General features: G+C 42.0%; 1 protein-coding gene across 1 annotated transcript in view; it reads right to left on the reverse strand.

Annotated features, from left to right (window-relative positions):
* The window catches only part of DNAH6 (dynein axonemal heavy chain 6), a 291,735-nt gene that overhangs the window by 81,549 nt on the left and 186,457 nt on the right, over positions 1 to 23,729 (reverse strand). The window contains exons 48-59 of the mRNA XM_029232839.1: positions 22,784 to 22,924; positions 20,101 to 20,343; positions 18,397 to 18,564; positions 17,707 to 17,942; positions 15,235 to 15,496; positions 13,979 to 14,102; positions 13,270 to 13,466; positions 11,485 to 11,688; positions 10,070 to 10,195; positions 4,741 to 4,905; positions 2,275 to 2,342; positions 1,493 to 1,673 (exon numbers count right to left, since the gene is read on the reverse strand). Of these exons, the coding sequence (XP_029088672.1) occupies positions 1,493 to 1,673; positions 2,275 to 2,342; positions 4,741 to 4,905; positions 10,070 to 10,195; positions 11,485 to 11,688; positions 13,270 to 13,466; positions 13,979 to 14,102; positions 15,235 to 15,496; positions 17,707 to 17,942; positions 18,397 to 18,564; positions 20,101 to 20,343; positions 22,784 to 22,924 (2,115 nt within the window). The remainder of the gene's footprint in view (positions 1 to 1,492; positions 1,674 to 2,274; positions 2,343 to 4,740; positions 4,906 to 10,069; positions 10,196 to 11,484; positions 11,689 to 13,269; positions 13,467 to 13,978; positions 14,103 to 15,234; positions 15,497 to 17,706; positions 17,943 to 18,396; positions 18,565 to 20,100; positions 20,344 to 22,783; positions 22,925 to 23,729) is intronic.

The raw sequence follows: 23,729 nt of genomic DNA on the forward strand, positions 1-23,729 counted from the left end.
GGGAGGTTGACATGGGAGCAGTTGAATTATGGAGATCTAACCACAAACAATGCTTTATTCCCTGGTGAGCACAGGCCCTGATAATGCAGAACCCAGGGCTAAAGAGAAAGCAAAGCAAACCATTTTCTTCTTTTGGCCAGAGAATACTAGAAGACTATACACCTCAGTTGAGTTTAGTAACTACTTATAGACATTATGTCCTAGAGACTTGAGGCTTCCACAGTGGTGAGGGAAGATAGACCTAGTTTTAAATGAGGGCTCTGGGAATTTAGGGGAGTATGAACTATAGGCAGGAAGTGGCAGGAAATGCAGCCCAGGAGCAATCAGTCCTGTCTCTACTCTACAGAAAGGACCTCTTCAAGGTAAATCCTTGCAAACAGAAACTAGTTGACAGATAAAGATGGCAGTCAGAATACATGTACCTTTACTCCTTACTGAAACCATGACAGAGTTATAGTGAAGGGATTTTTAAAAAAACACTGCAAATCCACAAAAATGGGAGGAACGGAAGAGGAAATAGCAGACAGAAGGGTGGTGACAACTTAGCAGACCCAGGAAAATGGGTTTCTGAGCTGGCAAAGGGGAAAGCCAAGAACTCATACAATTTGTAAAATAGATTCTTGCTGCAGGGAACTTAACAACCTAACAGAAGAGAAAAGACATGTAATTGGATAGCTATGACATAAGGTAAACAGTGACAAGTGCTGTATTAGAGGTGCAGATAAGGAGTCAGGTGTTCCAAGAAGGAAGCCCTTCATTCCAGCTGGGAAGACCCAGGGAAGCTTCCTGAAGTGGGGTGACATTAATATGTGTATGTAATTGTGTCGTTCCTTTCAACTTATATCTTGTCCCAGTTCTTTATGTGACATGCTTTGTTTGAAAAATGCAGACAAGAAGAGCAGTTGTTACATTTTATCTACCTTTCCTTCGGTTGGTGAGGGGCCTGCTAGCCGGGCACTTTATTGTGTCTGCCCCGGCAGCTCAGGGGTGGCTACCGCTCTTGCTTTAAAAGACTCTGCAGGTTAGCACAGGGAGATCACCTCCATGCTTTGTGACCACCTAGAGGGGTGGGATAGGGAGGGTGGGAGGGAGATGCAAAAGGGAGGGGATATGAGGACATATGTGTACGTATAGCTGATTTACTTTGTTATACAACAGAAACTAACACAATATTGTAAAGCAATTATACTCTAGCTGCGGTGAGCAGGGGCTACTCTTTGTTGTGGTGCATAGGCTTCTCATTGCGGTGGCTTCTCATTACAGAGCATGGGCTCTAGGCGCGTAAGCTTCAGTAGTTGTGGCTCGCAGGCTCTAGAGCGCAGGCTCAGTAGTTGTGGCGCACGGGCTTAACTGCTCCGCGGCACGTGGGATCTTCCTGGACCAGGGCTCGAACCAGTGTCCCCTGCGTTGGCAGGCAGATTCTCAACCACTGCGCCATCAGGGAAGCCCGAATTAACACACTTTCTATAAATAATAAAAATATTTTACTTGCCTTTGAGTCCTGGAGTGTGTCAATAAGTTCTTCATTGTCCAGAATATTTCCCTCAGATGTGAAGAGCATTTTCAGGATTTTCTCTTCGATAGCTTTCAGCTGGGTTTTGTCAGCATTGATCCTCACAATGAGCTTAATCCTTTGTTCTTCCAACTCAGGCTTCTCAAGCCGCACGACATCACTGATGCCAAAGTGATGAGACCTAAATTAGGTCTTTGTCAGGGCCCTGAAGTTTCTTCTATTTTTCTTTTCCTATTTCTCATTGTTCTTATCCTGAATACTACTTAGCTGAATACTAATGCTACCAGCCACATCCTAATGCACAAGGCCCTCTTTTGCTGGGTGTCCCAGTGGCTATTCAAAGCACTATGTATAAGTTCTGATTATTTATCTTGTATTTCAGAGGACTGCACCCCACGCTCCCATGGCTTCTTCTCATCTTCTCTTAGGAAAACCTGCTCAGTGCTTGATGTCTTCTAGTCATTCAATTTCTGTTTCTAACGGTTGCTTGTGCCAAGCTGAAATGGTGCCTGGAACGTTCTTTCCAACCCGACATGGGAGACTCTGAAATTCCATCACCTCCATGAAGTGATTCTTGGTCACACCTAAAAAAGGTGCTTTACCTCTAGCCTCTCCCATTTAAACATGCGAACTTACGTCTCCCCTCACTTGTTCTTTCATCATTTGCTCCCATCCTCTATTTGCGAGCTAATCTTTTTCTTAGTCAAAATTTCTAAACAAAATATTAGGAAACCTTTGCCCCCCCATCCCCTTTCTTTTACCTTAACAACTGATCCTCCAGACCTGATTTGGTTACAGTGAAATTGATGATGGTAACTTTGATGCACACCTAGAAGACAAGCATAGAGTAATCAGTTTAGACTAATAAAGTAGGAACTGCTTTCTTTATTAGAATAGGGCTCATTATTACCCAGCTGGATGTATCCTGGGTCTAATGGTGAACTCACTACCCACACACACAGCAAGCAATAAAATCCTAGTCTCACAAAATTATAATGTGATTTTCCCTGCTGCCATGAGTGATAATCTTGTTTCTCAAACCATTTCTCAAACCATCTCAAGCCACCATTAGAGAATGATGTTTTAAGGAAAGGTGAGCCAGTGAAGGGTTAGAAAGAAGCAGGGATCAAATGCTAGCTGTACCCTTCAGTGTATGTAGGATGTGGGACAAGCCAGCCCATTCTGAGCTTCAGGTCCTGATCCTTAAAAATTGGGAAAATAGGAACAATGCATAGGGTATTTGTGAGGACTAAATATGCTAATAAAAATCACTTAGTTATAGCGACTTTCACTTAGTTTGTCTTTGTTAAAAAGATGATCTTATTAATAATACATAGAGCTTTACATACTTTGTCTCATACTTTTAATGAAAAAATGTTACTATAATATACTGATGTTATTGAATAAGTCAACAGCAAAAATCACAAATATAATGAGTGTTTGAATGTCATATATTTTATACACACTATTCTTTTCTTAAATTATTTATTTATTTGGCTGTGTTGGGTCTTAGTTGTGGCATGTGGGATATTTGTCGCAGCATGCGGAATCTTTCGTTGTGGCGCGTGGGCTCCAGAGCGCACAGGCTCAGTAGTTGCAGTGTAGGCTTAGTTGCCCCACGGCATGTGGGATCTTAGTTCCCCAACCAGGGACTGAACCTGCATCCCCTGCATTGGAAGGCAGATTCTTAACCACTGGACCGCCAGGGAAGTCCGTATACACATTATTCTTTAAAATTTTTATTTTATTTTATTGAGGTATAGTTGATTTACAATGTTGTGTTAGTTTCTGCTGTACAGCAAAGTGATTCAGTTATACATATACATACTTTTTAAATATTCTTTTCCATTATGGTTTATCACAGGATATTGAATATAGTTCCCTGTGCTATACAGTAGGACCTTGTTTTTTATCTACACACATTATTCTTATTTAATCTTCATAAACAAATCCTTGAAGTGGCCTTTTTCTCCACTTTATAGTTGATTGACTCAAGGATCCAAGAAATGGAATAATTTACCTGCAGTCACAGAGCTGGTATTGGGGAGGTGTGTGATGTTCCCTCTCAAAAGTTAAATAAAGTGAGAAACCAAAGGCTGTGAGTCAGGACATGGGTCACTTTTCTCAACTCTAAAAGGGAACTTGGGATATGAGCTCTGGCAGCAGCTGTGTAATTAAACTGCTTGAGGTCGACAAGGAAAACCCTGACCTAGGCTTTTAATATCAGTAGCATTTCCCTCATTTTATGCAAGAAATGTGTCAATTTCATTCAACCAGAACACATCTAGGGAAGACAGACAGCTATGAGGAATTCAGTAACTAAAATGAAATGATACTCTTTGGAATGCTGTATCCCAAGATGATTTTTAGTGGAGGATGGAGGACTGAAGTTCTGATTGAAGTCCCTTCCCTCACTGCTTGGGCCCCATTAGAGAAGGGGAGGCCTGTGGGGCAGGGAAGACCCCACAGAGTGAGTGGCTGTGCCTGGACCAGAGTCTGCAGCAGGCTTTGCTGGGGTAGAGCTGCCCCTCTGCGCCCCCTGCGGGAAGGGAGAAAGGGGTCCCAGCTCTCTTCATTTCTGTTACAACTGCCTTGGGCTCTGCAGCACAAGAGTAGGGCTTCTTCTGGATCTTACCGTGGTTCAGAGACCTGTGTATGGATGTGGGCTTCACACAGCTCCCTTCAAATAGTCTGAGAGCACGAGGAAGGGGAAGGGACAAGATGCCCCTTCCCCAGAACTCTAAGTATAGACACTGGACGTTAGAATCATGATACTCCAATGTGGCCGGTCACCAGAGTTCTTAAGCAGGCTGTCTGCTGGGCACCTGCACACTTAGACACTGACAGGTACCCCCTCCCCCAGAGGCTCTCTTAGGCTCTGATTCATTTCTCAGCCACAATAAGAGGGGACAAATGGCATCGTTCTGAGGAGAGAGAAGAATGATTAGAAGGGAGTGGTGTCCCGTGCCCCGAGGAGCGGCTGGCGACCTGGGAGAACAAGGCAGGGGCTGAAAAGGAGCACAGGGGAGTGAGACAGGGCGGGGCCTGGGGGCCAAGCGGGGAGGGATTTGAGTTCCAACCAGAAGGTGAGCAGAAGGGCGACTGGAATCAGGGTCAGGACTCAGAAGAGAAGCGAGTGGAGGATGGGGGGAGGAGGGGTGTGGCAGAGGGGAAGAGGTGGGAGACCTATCACACCATTAAAACCCTCTCAGGCCGGCAGCTCGTACCTCAGGCAGGTAGTGAGGGTTTGGCAATTTGGTCGTCATATAGAACCTGAAGTTTTTATCGTAATCAATGTCCGAGTCTCCAAGGCGAATGAGCACTCGTCCACCGCTGATGAAAGTCTGTTTCAAAAGGACGGGTTCCAGCGCTGGATCCAGGACCTCTCTAAGCTTAAACATCAAAACAAAAATATAAAAAACAAGTCATTAAATGGATAGCAGCAGCCTTTCCAAATTTCTTAGGCCTTAGACTTTACTGTGAATGGGCAATTTTTCTGTGATCTTATGGATATTTCTTAAACTCCTCTCACTACCTCTAACAGTGTACATTTTCCAGGGATTGTTTCATTGATACTCTAAAGAGATAAGAGCATAGGAAGGACATATATTTATTTGGACTAAACTTACACACGATTCGGCCCCAAGAGAAAGCAGCTAAGAAAGAAGAGCCCACAGGGTGGTCCTTGAACAGACCCCAGACAAAGGAAGCTCTGTTCACCTTCATGGTTTTTCTAAGTCAGGAGCTGCAGTCTCCAGCTTGAAGGCCTATCTGGTCCTCTGGGGCCTGTTTTTGTATAGCTCTTGAGCTAAGAATGTTTTTTACCTTTTTAAAGGGTTGTAAAACAAACAAACAAAGCCCCCAAACTAAATAAAACAAAGAATATTTGTTCAGAGAATATTTGTACAGAGACTGTATGTGACCTGAAAAACCTAAAATATCTGGCTCTTTATAGAAGTCTGTGGATCTTTATTCTACATGACAGCAATTTTTTTTCCCCCCAGAGCAAATCTGATTTTTGGTAAGAACCTGGGCATGCACACATTGCCAACAGACCCCATGACAAACATCTTTGTACAGCATGTATGTGAGGGGGGCTCTGTCAAAATTTGATGTAATCAATAGTTAACAAATCTATTTCATATTGTGATATGGTACCCAAGCATGCAAATTCTTAAAACAAAAGTCTATGAGATAAGGTTTCCCTTACTATCCACGATACAATTTTGTGCTTTTTAAAGTCTATTCTACGACACATCCCGTGTGGAAGAAGTAGACTAAGCTCTACCTGAGGATTACTTGGCTACATGTTCAACACTCTGTCTCCATTTCCTCTGATAATATGCTTTCAAGTATTTCTTTATTTTTGTTAACATTTAAAAATCTGTATGGCACGACAACTACTTAAGGGGAAGATAAGATTTCTTTCTACTAAGTGAGATACTGTGATACTTTAGGCACTAAAACAGAGCTAGCTTTTCTTTTCTAGTTTCACGTTGGCTTATTTTAACAGACCGAAGTAGCGTTTGTTGTAAAGTATATGCAACCTATGTTAACTTCGTGGTCTGAAGTGTTTAGCTATCAAGCAGGTTCTTTAGTAGACAAAATCTTTTATCACTGAAGTGTTCTGAAGTATATACCTTGATGTTTACAAGAAAAATACTTGTTAAAGCAACTTTCATCTTCTGGGATCTACTTTTTAAACCTTCCATCCCCTGTAGTTATGGACTGCACGTGCCAGGCCTCTAGAACTTAGTATGTTCGACTGAACCAACTTGATGGGAGTAACTATCCATAGGGCTTGTTTTCCAAAGAAAAGTAATGTTTAGAGTAGGAAAATTATAAGCCTACCTAGGCATGTTGTAAAGCCTTTTGAAAAGTGACTCAGAGCAAGTTTTGTGAGTGGAAAGGGAGTGCTTTTTTTGAACATCTTTATTGGAGTATAATTGCTTTACAACGGTGTCTTAGTTTCTGCTTTATAACAAAGTGAATCAGTTTTACATATACATATACCCCCATATCTCTTCCCTCTTGCGTCTCCCTCCCTCCGACCCTCCCTATCCCACCCCTCTAGGTGGTCACAAAGCACCAGGCTGATCTCCCTGTGCTATGCAGCTGCTTCCCACTAGCTATCTATTTTACATTTGGTAGTGTATATATGTCCATGCCACTCTCTCACTTTGTCCCAGCTTACCCTTCCCTCTCCCCATATCCTCAAGTCCATTCTCTAGTAGGTCTGCGTCTTTATTCCCCCCTTGCCCCTAGGTTCTTCATGACCATTTTTTTTTTAGATTCCATGTATATGTGTTAGCATACGGTATTTGTTTTTCTCTTTCTGACTTCCTTCACTCCGTATGACAGACTCTATGTCCATCCACCTCACTACAAATAACTCAGTTTCGTTTCTTTTTATGGCTGAGTAATATTCCAATGTATATATGTGCCACATCTTTATCCATTCATCTGTTGATGGACACTTAGGTTGCTTCCATGTCCTGGCTATTGTAAATAGAGCTGCAATGAACATTGTGGTACATGACTCTTTTTGAATTATGGTTTTCTCAGGGTATATGCCCAGTAACTCTTCCAAAATATAGCAGAGGGAGGTATACTCCCAAACTCATTCTACGAGGCCACCATCACCCTGATACCAAAACCACACAAAGATGTCACAAAGAAAGAAAACTACAGGCCAATATCACTGATGAACATAGATGCAAAAATCCTCAACAAAATACTAGCAAACAGAATCCAACAGCACATAAAAGGATCATACACCATGATCAAATGGGGTTTATCCCAGGAATCCAAGGATTCTTCAATATACGCAAATCAATCAACGTGATACACCATATTAACAAATTGAAGGAGAAAAACCATATGATCATCTCAATAGATGCAGAGAATTCAACACCCATTTATGATAAAAACCCTGCAGAAAGTAGGCATAGAGGGAACTTACCTCAACATAATAAAGGCCATATATGACAAACCCACAGCCAACATGCTTCTCAATGGTGAAAAACTGAAACCATTTCCACTAAGATCAGGAACAAGACAAGGTTGCCCACTCTCACCACTCTTATTCAACATAGTTTTGGAAGTTTTAGCCACAGCAATCAGAGAAGAAAAAGAAATAAAAGGAATCCAAATCGCAAAAGAAGAAGTAAAGCTGTCACTGTTTGCAGATGACATGATACTATACATAGAGAATCCTAAAGAAAACTACTAGAGCTAATCAATGAATCTGGTAGAGTAGCAGGATACAAAATTAACGCACAGAAATCTCTTGCATTCCTATACACTAATGATGAAAAATCTGAAAGTGAAATTAAGAAAATACTCCCATTTACCATTGCAACAAAAAGAATAAAATATCTAGGAATAAACCTACCTAAGGAGACAAAAGACCTGTATGAAATGTAGTGCTTAAGTCACATTCTGCTTTACAAGTTGTTACAGATACAGGTGAATTAAAAACAAACAGGCAAAAGTCTATTCTATTTCATTAAAAAATGCTGATTGAGGTCGATTAACTCAATTTCACACCCATGAATGGGTAGAGACAAAGTCTGAAAATACCACCCCACAAATGTAGAAAGCAGCTAGGTGTACAATCCGAATGACACCAAGTCACAGAAAGCAGGAAAGGCCCCGTCAGAGTGTCCTCTTCCTGGCCCCGCTCTAACGAGGGCCCCATTCCCCACTCCCAAGAGCACGCAGCTACAGCTAAGAGGCTCTGCTCTCCAGGGGTAGAACGTCACAGAAAGTCTTTTGTCCACTGCCATGAGAAAAGAAATTCCCTGAGGACCTCCTGTGTCACGATGTAAACTGGGGTTTAAGAATCCAGTTAGGGGACTTTCCTGGTGGCACAGCGGCTTAGAATCCGCTTTCCAATGCAGGGGATGCGGGTTTGATCCCTGGTCAGGGAACTAAGACCCCACATACTGTGGGGCAACTAAGCCTGCGTGCTCTAGAGCCCGTGCGCCACAACTAGAGAAAAGCCTGAGCACCACAATGAAGATCTTGGGTGCTGCAACTAAGACCCGATGCAGCCAAATAAATAAATGGTCCACATTAAAAAAAAAACAAAAAAACAAAAAACTAGTTTGGGGCTAACAAAACTGGGCCAAGGATTTTTGGAGACCTCACTCTCTCCTGTAACTTCAGGGTTTGAATGGGGGCCTGGGACCCATTACAGAACTTTGCCCATTTTGGTCAAGGCCACGAGCCACACATGGAAGCTTCCTGTGCTTTTTGTAGCTTGAGCTGGGAGCATGGTAACTTGCTGTGGATTTTCTAGATGGTCAAGGCTGCTCAGATGGTATACGTAACCTTTCTGTGCCTCAGTTTCCTCATCAGTAAAATGGGATAATAGTAGTAACCACCTTGTAAGGTTGCAGTGTGAATTAAAGAGTTAATATACATTAAATACCAACAACAGAGTCTGGCATGCAGTGAGCACTCAGTGAGTGGTAGCTGTTGCTAATATTACTGATTATTCCAGGCACCATGCCAGGGCTGCAGCTAAGCTGCTCCAGGTCCGCAGTCTTTTTTGGGCTTCTCGCTATTCCGTTGCAGCAGAGATCCTTCTAGACACGGTTACACTGAGGCTCAGTTCACAGTGTTCAATTACTCATCCTTCTCATAAAATAGAATGGGAAATTAGGGAAATAAACCATAATTATTACCCAGTTTCTTTTGTGCCCAAGGCCATTGTAAATGCTGTCCCCTTTGCCTGGAAAGCCCATCTCTCTGAGCTCCTCCCATGGCGAGCTCATCACGTAGGTCACAGCTTAAATGTTATAACACCTGTAGCCATGCATCTACTTTAGCTTCCCCCACCCCCTTATTGGCTATGTCAGCACTGGGCTTGTCCCTTCAAAGTCCCTACTGCAAGTTCTCTTCCTCCCTTTCTGTCTCATTTCCTCTCTCTTTTCTCTGGTTATTATCTCTGTCCCCAACTAGATCATAAACTACTAAGGGCAAGAACCACATCTGTATTATTTGCCATTGATTCTCAAACAATGTGTGTTGAATGAATGAACAGTTTCAAAAACATCACTCTTGGAGTGATTCTGAGGAAATAAAGCATGTAGACTCAACAAACATCATTTTTTTAAAAATAAAAGTTTATATCATACCACTTAATCTAATTCTGACTTTATGTCTAAGTGGAAAATAATGTTTATGCCCTTTGGGGTGTTTTACTGGCTTCACATCACTGGTGCGAGGAGATACTCCCTGATGACACTACTGCTTTGAGTTTTCGGGGCCGCTAATGATCAAGATCCACACGAGGCCTGAGAATCAGCAGTGTTAGAAAACAGAGCCTAACCCACTTAACACCAAAGGAATAGCTTCCAAATATTCGATCAATCACAGACTGCTCCCCATTCGAGAATGTACTGTTTAAGGAGAAAAGCAATTGGTTTGACCAGCTAGAAAAGTACGCTGACTGGGGTCTTTAGTGTGAGGCAGACATGGCCTGTATAAGATTCCAGATGTGATCTGAAGGTTGGAAACTAACTAAGAAAAGAAAAGTAAAAAGCAAACCTCTTCCAGTAAGATGGGTAAACCAAGTCGGATTGAATTTTCAAGTGTGCGTAAGAAATTACTATCCGTGAGTTTAATGACCTTTAAATCATTTTTGCTTTCTTTGTTTCTTATCCAACGGTTTGCCTGTATGAAAAAGCACAAAGCAGGACATTTACTTTTGAGTTTGTAAAAAAGTGGAAGTTTTTAAAATTTAGTTCAATCTAGAAACAAGTTTGAAAGATAAGAAAAAGATAAAAATATACCACTCCCACTGCAAATAAAAATACTTCTAAATCTAATGTTTGGGATTCTTGCTTTTGTTCAAATTTGGGGCAAATGAAGAAAAGACCCATCTAGGAAAAAAGCTCACGCTTAAGGTGTTCAAGCTTGTCTCCCTTGCTTTCAAATGGATTCCTTTTTCTAAACCCCATTTAGAACAATTGATCCATGGACTTAAGTTCAGATAATGGGATTCTGTAAATTCCAGGCAGGCTTGCCCTAAAATTCATCACACCTTAACTTCATTCTCACTCCTTAGACCACTTAGGAACAAAGAACAAGGACAGGAATGAATTTCTCCTCCCACAGAAAACAAATAGTCAACCCCCTAAACAAACGCAATCAATATCAAGTATGCAGACCCCTATGTCCATGGCAGCACTTCTCACAATAGCCAAGGCATGGAAACAGCATAAATGTCCATCGACAGATGAATGGATAAAGAAGATGTGGTACATATATATGATGGAATATTATTCAGCCACAAAAAAGAACAAAATAATGCCATTTGAAGCAACATGTATGGACCTAGAGATTATCATACGAAGTGAAGTAAGTCAGAAAGAGAAAGACAAATACTATATGATATCACTTATATGTGGAATATAAAATATGACACAAATGAACTTATCTATGAAACAGAAACAGACTTGTGGTTGCCAAGGGGGAGGAGAGGTGGGGGAAGGAAGGACTGGGAGTTTGGGATTAGCAGATGCAAACTATTATATATAGAATGGATAAACAACAAGGTCCTACTGTATAGCACAAGGAACTATATTCAATATCCTGTGATAAACCATAATGGAAAAGAATATGAAAAAGAATGTATATATATGTGTGTATACACACACACATATATGGATAACTGAATCACTTTGCTGTACAGCAGAAATTAACACAGCACTGTAAATCAACTACACTTCAATAAAAATATTTTTAAAAAATCAAGTGTTTAGAGCACTTGGACTCCTCCCTTTTTACTTTCTGCCTCCACAAAATGAGGGACGCGGACTGGAAGACATCTCAAGCTTCTTTCTAGGTCTGAATCTCCGAGATTCTTACAAGTACGTTAAAGTCCACTTTTAGAATTTGTAATAGTGCAATAGTAAGCAGAGTTAATAGGCTGCTCTTTCTCTGAAGCTCTGGTTACACACCTGATCTTGGGGATCAATCATCAAAGGCCACCGTCTCCCTTGAGTGACCAGAATGCCATTTTCCGTTGATATCAGGTCACGGGGCAGCCCATCTGTGTTCCACTGCCGTATTTCGTAGGGATCGCCAAGAGTGTTAATGAGACTGAAGGCAGGATTGATTGGGATCTCTAGAGACTGGCAGTCCTGGATCCAACACTCTATAAGCTGTAGAAGGAGAAAAGCTTGTATAGAGTCAGGAATACTCAGTAAATGAAGATACCCACAACAAGTCCTACTTAGGCAGGAGATAGACGGGTCCCCAGGGGCAAACGGTTTGAGTTTGTTCCTGTGGACCGATATTCTCAGATGGGAATGACAGGACAATTGAGAGAGGAGGCTGGGCCCTGCCCAGATAGAAGATACATATTCCTCATTCTTGAAGTCAGGAGACCTCCCCGACTACACATGCACAGAAAGGCTCCTTGGAGGTCAAAAGGGGAGTGAGGTCAACTAATGCTCACTTACCCATAGGCCTCTTCGGTAGAATTCATCTTGGCTAAGAGATGCGGATGCACACATGGGAAATCCTGAGCTATACCAAATACATATTTTGAACCAGGCAACTCAAAATGATTGGCCAAAGGAAACCCGGAAGAAATGCCCCATAAAAGTGATTCAAACTGCCATGAGGGCGTGACTCTCTCTGAGCCTGCCCATGTGTCTATCCACATGTACTGTACTCTTTTTTCCTCCTAACAAATTACTTGTTTCACTACTTTCTGTCTTTGTGGGAATTCTTTTTCTGCAAAGCCATAGGGCCAGGGCCTTGTCACTGGCCACTGGTCTAGGGGCAAGGATTCAGTGCTCTCACCACCGCGACCCGACCTCAATCGCTGGCCGGGAACGGAAGCCCTGCTTCAAGCCGCTGCAGGCCGAGGCCACCCGAGATCACTACCAGACTCCACAGGCATCCTGGCATCAGGGCACAGGACACAAGAAGTGGACTAATAAGAGATCTGGGGGCTAGAACTACGCCGTTAACCAGCTGTGGCTTTGGGCATGTCCCACGCCCTGTCTGGACCTCAGTTTTCTCGTGTAGAAAAGAAAGGGGTTGTCACAGTAGTCTTCACCCTCGGGTGTAGGTGGGAGAGTCTGGCAGCACGTGGAGAAGTTGGGAGTTATCACAATGACCAAGGGGGCTACTGGCAATTAGTAAATGGGGCAGAGGGGTGTTAGCATGTCACCTCCTTCAACGACTGGCACAATCATGCACACTAGGGAACTGTCTGTCCCCCAAGAGCACCCCTGGCCCCACTGCCCGCTTGGCATCAGGTGATCCCTGAGCTCCTATAGAATCTATATGAGTCCTATACCAACCAGGTTTTATAACTCAAGGACAGGGATAAACATTTTTACGAAGGCATTTCATAAAAATGGTTTGCAAATATATCCAAATAATTCAGTTTCCTGCTCTTTCCCATCGTTGAGCCCTTTGTAGCAGGCCCTCACCAATTCAGAACACTTCATCCTGGTTCGATCCTAAGTCGGGAAGACTCCCTGTCTCTTTTTCTTCCTCAGGTTCCTGTGTAAGCAAGCGATGAGTAACTTTCTAAGGCGGGAGAGGAAAAGGGGGATTGTGTTAAGGAAAGCCTAGGGGTAACCATCACTGACTTGGGGGCAGTGGAATGAATACCTAAGGTTCATGGAGAACCTCCCTCTAAACTTGGAAAAATGACACACACACACCCCGCCTCCCTCAGTTTCAGCTGCTTCTCACCCCTCCTCACAGAAAGCACGTTTACCCACCGATTGCCTGTACTGGGCTGTGAAGGCCCCATAATAGGCCACACAAGCTGCTGCTATGAACACATTCCCGATGATGTTTGATATCTCCTCGTTGAATTTCTGGATGCTTTCTTCCCATCGGATTTGCTCGTCTCCTAATGCAGCTGTCAGCTTTCCAGCACGTACCAGACGTGCTTTGGTCAGGGCCATCGTCTTTGCTAGAAAATTTAAAGAAAACCGGGTTATGTTATTCAATATTTGCCTACAGTATAAGAAGTTCATTCATCTGCTTCTGCTTATAGCGGAATGAGCGTTACTTAGCTAATGACGTCAATACATCTCTGGGAAACCTCACACCAACTCAGCACTGGTACCCATTTCAGAGCCAAGTCCAAGTTTGCCTCTTCCATGCTGAGAGTTCCTTTTTGATACTCCTTTACTCTGGCTGAAGATAGCGCTCTCTTTCTGCCCATGTGGTATTTATTTTCTGGATCAAATTCATGTGCTGCTCTGTGTTATAACGTAACATTCCCCCCCCCAAAGCCTTATTCAGATATAGGAGTTGAATATATACAATATACTAATGTTATACTAGAAGGTTAAGGCCATCCATCTAATGCAAATATGCCCTACATACTGGATGGAGGTTGAGACCTGACTGCCGGAAAACTCTTTTTCCTTTTGAAAATCAGGCATTTCCTGACCAGCATAAATTTTATGAGTTCCTTACCCAGACTTTCTTTCTCATTCACGCTTTGGTCGTATTCATGTTGTAAGGCCTGTATTTCATCTTCCACTTTTTTTAGTAATGCTTGCTTTTCTCTCAGAGTAGCCATTGTAATATCAAGTTCAGCCTAATAAAATCAAGTAAATAAGAACAGGCCCCCAAAGAAGGTCAAATTTGCCCATTTATAATAGGTTATTTTAAAAAAATAGGATTTATGTTTTCTTTCTCTTAAAAGAGTTTGTCCTAAAAGATAGTGATATGATATACAAAGTTAAAACATATATGAGAGAATAAAATATAAAAGCAGAACCAGAACAAAACAAAACAAAAACAAAGCCCAACAAAATAAATCATAGAAGGATTAGAGAAACAGATGTACCAAGCATTTGAGGATGAATTATTTACTAAAGTGGACTATTAACTTTAAATGATAAAACAAATGAAATACTCATGCAATAGTGAAAACTATCTTTCCTAACTAGTTCTCTAGAGCAGGGGTCTGCAACTATGACCTGCAGGCCAAATCTAGCCCACTGCCTGTTTTTGTGTGGCTTGTGAGCTGAGAATGGTTTTACAGTTTTAAATGGCTGGGGGGAAAAATCAAAAGAAGAATAGTATTTCATAACACATGATAATTGTATGAAATTTGGCTTCCAATGACCATAAATAAAGTTATATTGGAACACAGCCACACTTAACTCGTGTCTGAATTGTTGATGGCTGTTTTGGTGCTGCAACGGCAGAGTTGGGTAATCGCAACAGAGACCATAGAGCCGGCAAAGCTGAAAATATTTACTGTCTGGATTTTTACAGAAAATGTTTGCCAGCCCCTGCTCTATAGCTGTGGTTCTTTTGGTAACCTGTTCCACTAAATGATCATTCTTTGTTCTTCTTGGGGCCTCACATCCAATTGTGGGTTAAGCTGGTTTTTAGAACCTCATCAAGTGTGGGAGTATTTAGCAAATAGAAACATAGAGTATCAGATGCTAGAGCTAAAATAAAGTAAAAAATTACCATAGGCCTGACGATATGAATATACTAAGGCCTTACTTTCCTTTTATGCTGGAAGAGGGCTGATTTCAGAGGCCATTTCTGAAAAAAACAATCTTTGCTAGCTATTTTTTAAAACAAAAACTAATTTTCAAGAGCATGATTACTATCTATATTGTGTAGGGTGTCAGCGGCACCACAAAGGGAGCTTGAATGATTGATGATCATGGCCTTTGATTCTACAAAATATCACAACACAGATGACGTACCTGTGCAGTGCGGAGTTTCTGTCTCTTTGGTTCGACTTCTTTGACTACACGAGAGTACAAATCCATTGCTCTTACCCACATGCACATGGATTTACATGCTTTGGATACTTTCTCTACTTTTTCAGGCATGAAATCAGGATTATTAATATACTTTTGAAGCTTTGCCAGGATTTGAGGCTTAATGTTTTCCTTATCATATTCTAAAAGTCTTCTCAGGAAGTTAGAGTCACCAAGAAGTTGCTTTGCCGTTGGCCAATCAGGCCTGAAAAATACACATGATAAGTTAATAGCATTGTAATGAGGGAATGTAAGAATAAAAGAAATGTATTCCTTTGAGGACATTAAGATAGTATCCCACAGATTAAGAAAAAAAGCAGGAACTTCTCTGGTGGCACAGTGGTTAAGAATCCGCCTGCCAATGCAGGGGGCACGGGTTCGAGCCCTGGTTCGGGAAGGTCCCACATGCTGTAGAGCAATTAAGCCCGTGCGCCACAACTACTGAGCCTGCGCTCTAGAGCCTGTGAGCCACAGCTACTGAGCCCACGTGCCACAGCTACTGAAGCCCATGCGCCTAGAACCAGTGTTCTGCAACAAGAGAAGCCACCGCAGTGAGAAGCCCGTGCGGGGGCTCGCCGCAACTAGAGAAAAGACCGCGTGCAGCAACGAAGACCCAACGTGGCCAAAAATTAAAAAAAAAAAAAAGAAATAAGAAAATATGTCATTTAGGCATGATTAGATGGAATTCAGACAGAGTTATGTCAATTGTTTATGTTATTAGTCATGTAACGTTTAACTTGCTCTGAGTTTTCCTATTATAAAGCAAATGTAACACAATTTACTGAAAGCATTTTACTAGGCTTTAAGAGCACCAAGAGCTACTACTTTTGTTTTCTAGGCATATATTTATGCAATTTTACTTTCATAGTGTGTATAGTTTGTTTTTTTAAAAATACTTACAATGGTGTTTCTGCAAATGCTCTTATTTACTGGTTGAGCTACAGTTATAAAAATTTATTTTGTTTGCATCTAACTTTCAAAATTTGTAGAATGACATTTATATTAGTAACCCCCCCCAAAATGACGTTTGTTTTACTGCTACTATTACTATTATTAGTTCCAAGCAAGACAGAAAATTGAAGTTAATGTAAAGAAGCTACAAAGATGTGTTTTTAATGTTGTCCAATTATGTGTTACTTATAATGATTTTTAAAAATACTATTAAAGTACCGGTCCCGTTAAAAAAAAAAGATATTATCCCACAGATGGCTTCTAGACTTATCGTGGTGATTGTTTCACAGTGTGTGCAAATGTCAAATCGCTATGTAGCACACCCGAAACTAACGTAATATTGTACGTCAACTATATCTCTATAAAAGTAAATTAATCAAAAATGTTATCCCAAAAAATGGGTAGTTTTAATCTCAATACTATAATCCCAGTAATTGGTAGTTATGTGCACCACCATTCATGGGGGGACAAGTAGTTGGATGACTAATGTTCCATACAACACAGTTTTGGTAGAGAAACAATTATAAAATCATAGAGTCATAGAAATGTAAGGCATTATAGGAATAATAGTTTTATTTCAAAAACGGCCCAGGCACTCACATTTTTATCTCCTTTGCTTGGTTTAGATCCTTAAAATCTCTTGCCAGGACACTACAATCACCTTCGAACTGGTTTTGTCTCTCAGTCAAACTCACTCTTTGTGAACTTTGGCCAGGTTGGTCTTTCTCACGTGAAAATCTGATTATGTCAACAATGTTCAATGGTTCTCAGTCCCCTGTGGCCAGGGCTCTCCATCTGTGCTCTGAAGAGCCCCCAGGTCCCACCGAGGTGCTGGCCAGAGGGTTAGTAGGGAGGCCTGGCGGGGGAGTGCTCTGGGCCCTCTACCTTCACTTTGATCACTTTTACTTGGAAAGGTTTCTTATAACACAATTTTTATTGAAGAAAAGTTTATATTACTAAAGAAAGTTTGAAAACTGCGTATCTCCTAGGTGAAGCCTGAACTACGTAGCACAGCATACAAGACCGTTCATGATTCAATCACTGCCCTCCTGCCCAACGCCACCCAATCCATGAGCATCAAAGATCCCTGAGCTCTCCCCATGGTCCACTCTCCACCTGAGCATTGTCTCCCAAAAAACCTGCTCACACCTCCGCAGGGGGACTTAGGCACTCTTTTCTTGGCACTCCTAATACTACGCACCTCTCACATGTCTTGAAATTATTATTTTTCATGCCTCTCTCCCTACTAGACTGTAAGTGCCTTGTATGGAAGAACTTTATATTTTCCATCATCTAGTGCAAAGTAGATGTTCAAGAAAATGCTTGTGGAATCAATTTGTTGAATGACAGACAGAACTGATGAGAGGGTGGAGAATAGAATGAAAACATGTAAATGAAAATGGAGAAAAAGAGCAAAGAAATTCCACCAGGTATTTTGGTAATGGGTGATTGTGAGGTACTCACTTGGCATTCAAGAGAATAGAGATGGCTTCCATCACAGTCATGACCATATCTGGGGGCTTTGTGAAAACCCTGATTTCAGATATATCCGCTTTATCTAAGGAATCCAGTGCTTTGTTAGCAGCTTCGAGTGCAGGGAGAGCTTCTTCAAGATCTCTTTGAGCATCGTCAGCTATGGCTTGGGTTTCTTCGGCTTTCATTTTTGCTATCGCTTCATCTTCTTGCACAATGCTTCGGACCTAACCATTGAAACACGACTGCTTAAGTGGTCTCAGTATTTGAATTTCAATGTTTCAAAGCAAAGCCAATCATAGTGAGTCACATTTGCCCCTTTGGATTAGACCAATGATGAAAGAAGTTTGTCTCTACTGCATTTTATGCTCTCCTTTGTCCGTCTCATGCCATGTTGATAATAATGGAGACAAAGTTATTAGAACAAACAGTTCCTTCTTAGGAGAAGATTCGCTGCTTTATATTTGCAGCTGGTACTATTCTCACAACTCTCTCTGTCCCACTCATTGGGTTCACTCATTCTCAGGGAGAGAGCCAGGCTTAAAAGCATGGCTAAATTGACCTATCACTTAATTATTTTAATAACATATTTAAAAATCCAATCATTTGTCATTGTATATAAGGGATCAGTTGGTGGTCAAAGCCTTCTCACCCACCACCCAGTAGGGTGATGCTGCATACCTGATCAGCATTTTCTTGATCCACTGCCAGTTTGTCCATCAGGGCTTCAACATCTTGTGACTTTGTTAAAAGGACAGGTTCTAAAGCTGAAAGATCTAATTTCATTTCATCTACTAGTACATTTGTTTCTAATAGTTTGGTGAGACCATTCTTTACCCGTTCACGTGCCTAGATGACAAGGAAAATATCTATTATGATGAGTATTATAAGTTTACTGGCATCTCTTACTCATGTACTAGAATTTCACATCTGCAGAATTGGTGAATCGGTTTGTAATAGTTAACACTGTGAATGTACAGAAAGCTTCAGGTAACAGAACTCTAGGAAATGGCCCTGATATTCACCACAGTGGGTTTGGATCCATGCCCCCTGGCCACAGGAGTAGGACGTCACTGAAGGCCCACACTGCATTATTTTTATTCCCTGTGGTAGCTTGGTATCATTTTGAATGAATGAGGGATGAGTTCAAATAGAAACTCCTGGAAGTCACAGCTCTGGGAGCTTGTTTCCTCAGGGTGGATCAGCAGGGCTGAGACCCCCTGGAGATAGTGTCCTGGGTACTTAGCCCTAGTTGCTGATCTAAACCTTCCTCCCCGGTGGTAGGAAATTCTTGACTAGGATCAAAGGAGTGGTATCTGGTAAAGGAGGCACCTCGGAATAGCTGTTTTTTGAGGGTGAGACAGAAAACGTGGTTCAAATTGTCATGTTTCAAAAATATGTGTCACGTTATTTTACTAGGCATACATTTACCAGGTAAAAATCCTCTGAAAGACATTTAAAATATCTAAATGGTAAATGCTTCCATTTTTACTATTTAAAATGTTGAAAATTTTAGGTCATGTTAACAGCCTGACGATGACAGTAGCCACTATTTTCTGAGCACCTCATATGTGTTAGGTCATATTCCAAGCACTTCACAAATCATATCTTATTTAAATTCTACAACAATCCAAGAGGTAGATACATATTTTTTTAAAACTTTATTTTCTACTAAGATTGGAACAGTTACAAAACATGCTCAAGGTTGTACAGGAAGAAAGAGGTAGAGCAGAGGTGCTACCTGGTCTGCCTGACACCGAAGTCCTTGCTCTTAATGGGAACCACTGACACGTTAGACCGCCAAACCCCCATCTCTATTATTTAACAAAAAGTTCTCCTTCTTACTAAACACTGCAGAGGTGACTAGTTCTCTGCTTAACTTTAATTCTGTGGCAATGTCCATATCATGCTCCTGAGTCAAGGACCCTTATGTAATGATAGAAGACAAAATCTAAATATCAGGGCTTCCCTGGTGGCGCAGTGGTTGAGAGTCTGCCTGCCGATGCAGGGGACACGGGTTCATGCCCCGGTCCGGGAAGATCCCACATGCCGCGGAGCGGCTAGGCCTGTGAGCCATGGCCGCTGAGCCTGCGCGTCCGGAGCCTGTGCTCCACGATGGGAGAGGCCACAACAGTGAGAGGCCCGTGTACCACAAAAAAAAAAAAAAAAAAAAAAAATCTAAATATCAAAGAAGGGGAAGGCCTTTGGACTGACAGCATGAGACACTTTTTGGTCATATTGTAGGTTTTCAAGTGCATGTATGGGATGGAGAGAGGTCCAGTAGGCAAGATGGAATAGATCTTCCACTCATTCTGGCAAAAGTTTTGAGTCCAAGCAAAAAAAGAAGTTTTTTTTTTTTTTTTAAGTTAATAATATTAAACTTACTGAAACCAACTTCTTCTTTTTTTCACTCAGCATAGACAAGTAGAGATTGATGAGTTCCAAGTAGGAGGTGGGCGTTGTGTAGTACCGTCTCCGGAGCTCTGTGTAATAGTGTTCCGCCATACTGGAGACACTCAAGTGGACATTCACACACATGAGGGAGAGCTTTTCTTTCAGTTCTTCATTTACAGCATCAACATTTGAGAAAAACGTCTTTGATACAGAAAGAAGTGCTTCTCTGGGCCACTGTAAATAAATATATGATTTGGAAAGTCTGTTGCTTATTTCCATAATACACAGTTTAACTATGAAGAAATATGCATTTCTCTGAAAGTCTTTTTCGCCTTGTCCCCCCCTTTTACCTTGTTAACTCCTACTCGTGTCCATGATGTTTCATGAATTGAATGGCTGTGCTCATTTGAGGGAGGTCCTGGGTCTGCATTTGCTGACCCCAGCACAGTGTCTGGTACACAGAAGTTGTTCAAAAACTATTTGATTGATTGAATAAACGTGGGTGTTTTTAGCATAATTGTATGAATAAAATCACATCCATTATGAGGACCTCATGTCCTCTCTCTGTTTATTATACAGTTTGAGTGCCAGGTTCACGGTTATAATCACTGTCCTGTTCACCTCAACTCCTTTGCTCCTCTCTTGTCTCTCTGATCAGTCAAGTGCAACTCTCTGTTACCTCACACCTGCAACTGTGCAGGTAGCACGGCTGGAGAAAACCCCCCACAGCTGTGCTGACTGGCCTCACTGTCAATTCATGGCAACTAGCTCAAGCGGGTTCTTAGCTCAGCCCAGAAATGCTTCTACATCGTCTCATCTGTCACTCCTGTATCCTCCTGAGTATTTCGCACCCTATGTTACTTCCTCAGACTGCTAACACTTCCTCTTTCCTCTTCATTCTCAGTTCATGACCTTGCTCCCCACATCACTAAAAAAAAAAAATAGAAGCAATGCAAACAGAACTTCAATGAATTTTCACCCCCACGTCTTCCCCTCTACTTGCATCTGTGGGCTTACACTCTGGGGTGAGCTGTGCGTGCTCCCTGCCCATGTCAGCCCCTTCACTGGTGAAGCCATCACATCCCTTCTTGCCTGTTCAGTGACACTGGTCCAACAATGCCTAACTCTGCTGCACCATCAATATAATTCTCTTTTCTGAATCATTTCCATCAGCACACGTGTGTTTGTGTTCTCCACTTAAAAAAATACTTCTCTCTTGACCTCACATACCCCTCTAGCTATTACCCATCTCATAGTGTTTCTTTGTGGCAAAACTCATTGAAAGAGCTGTCTCTGATTCCCCTCCTTTCTTCTCTCTTGAACCTTCTACCCCATCACTCCACCGGAACAGCTCTTGTCAAGATCAATGGTAACTCTACACTGGTAAATTTAATAGTCTTCTCTTCTTTATAAATTCCATTCTGCCTTTGTTCAATGATTGTCATTATCATCCCTTGCACATGAGTAAATCCCTAGTGGGCTTTGAAGCTAATGTAATTACCCTTGAGGAGTTATTGGACAATGTGTTACCACTTTAAAATCAAGTAAGTTCAGACATATACCCGGAAAAGACAAAAACTCTAATTCAAAAAGACACATGCACCCCTATGTTCATAGCAACACTATTTACCATAGCCAAGACATGGAAGAGAGACCTAAATGTCCATCAAAAGATGAATGCATAAAGAAGATGTAATGGGGTTTCCCTGGTGGTGCGGTGGTTGAGAGTCCGCCTGCCAATGCAGGGGACACGGGTTCGTGCCCTGGTACGGGAAGATCCCACATGCTGCGGAGTGGCTGGGCCGGTAAGCCATGGCTGCTGAGCCTGTGCGTCCGGAGCCTGTGCTCTGCAATGGGAGAGGCCACAACAGTGAGAGGCCCGCGTACCGCAAAAATAAAAGATGTAATCGGTATAGATATAGATATAGATAGATATAATGGAGTACTACTCAGCCACAAAAAAGAATGAAATAATGCCATATGCAGCAATGTGGATGGATCTAGAGATTATCAAACTAAGTGAAGTCAGGCAGAGAAAGACAAATATCATATGATATCACTTATATGTGGAATCTAAAAAATGATACAAATGAACTTATTTACAAACAGAGATAGACTCACAGACATAGAAAACAAACTTATGGTTATCAAAGGGGAAAGGTAGGGGGAGGGATAAATTGGAAATTTGGGAGTAACAGATACACACTATTATATATAAAATAGATAAGCAAGAAGTTCCTACTGTATAGCACTGGGAACTGTATTCAATATCTTTTAATAACCTACAATGGAAAATAATCTGAAACATATATATACACACACATATATATACAATTGAATATATATGTAACTGAATCACTTTGCTGTACACCTGAAACATTGTAAATCAATTATACTTCATTAAAAAAAATAAAATCGGGGCTTCCCTGGTGGCGCAGTGGTTGAGAGTCCGCCTGCCGATGCAAGGGACACGGGTTTGTGCCCCGGTCTCAGAAGATCCCACATGCCATGGAGCGGCTGGGCCCGTGAGCCATGGCCGCTGAGCCTGTGCGTCCGGAGCCTGTGCTCCACAACGGGAGAGGCCACAGCAGTGAGAGGCCCGCATACCGCAAAAAAAAAAAAAAAAATCAAGCGAGTCCTACTTCTCAAAGAGATATCCTGTGATGTCACCGACCTGGACAAACCAATCAATGGTGCAGCAGTTCACAAGGGATGGAAACATCCGGCATCGGGACCGAAAGGCCTCCCCAACGGGGCTCATGCAGAGAACAATGTGCAGCTTCTGACGGACTCTGCTGATAAAGTATTGAAACACCTGACAAAAAGAAAGACATTTTCAATTTAGAATAAGGCTGAACCAACTATGAAAATAAGTGTTGGCTAATGCATCTGACTCTACCAATATCAAATTTAAAAAATGTTAGCATAGTGGATGTATGAATTGTTTTAACATCCCATTCCAACCCCTTTTTCTCATGCAGACTGGAAAGATTAAATGACGTTTTGCAGACTCTGTTGCAACTTGGGTTTGGGATGTGACGTAGGTCCTCTTCATTAGTGGATTTAAGGAGACCCCTTGAATAAAGTGGAGAGAGGTAGTCACACAAGGCTTTGCTTTGGGGTAGGAGATCATTGGGAGAAAGAGACAGGGTACAGGGCAACTACTTTTGCAGGTGCAGAGCCTGGCAGAAATGGCATGGACCTGGGGTCACTATCTCTGGATGTGGCTCCTTACTTCAGCTGCTCCCAACGTGGTGGGGGACACATGGCTTTCGAGCTGGCAGCTGAAGCAGTAGCACACTGATTGGTTAGAGGTCTCCTGGATCAGCAGAATGGTTGTGGCAGAGGCAGCAGTGTCCTTGACTGTTGACTTCTACAGTGTCATTTCATAATCATTCCAAGGAATTCAGCCTGGAATCCCTTTCTTTAGCCTTCCCAATGGTTGTGTCCCTCAAATAAAGCCGTTTCTGCTTACATTGGCTGTCTGTACCTATAAGTCCTGACCTAGCAGTGGAGGGAATTCTCATGAAAGGACACAGAAGAGATGATATGAGAAAGACTGACCCAAAAAGTTAGATAAGGTGCAGAAAGAAGAGAAAGGCCTGGGCTAGACAAATAGC

The sequence above is a fragment of the Monodon monoceros genome, unplaced genomic scaffold, assembly GCF_005190385.1.
Source record: "Monodon monoceros isolate NGI ecotype Baffin Bay Population unplaced genomic scaffold, NGI_Narwhal_1 Super_Scaffold_19, whole genome shotgun sequence".
NCBI lineage: Eukaryota > Metazoa > Chordata > Mammalia > Artiodactyla > Monodontidae > Monodon > Monodon monoceros.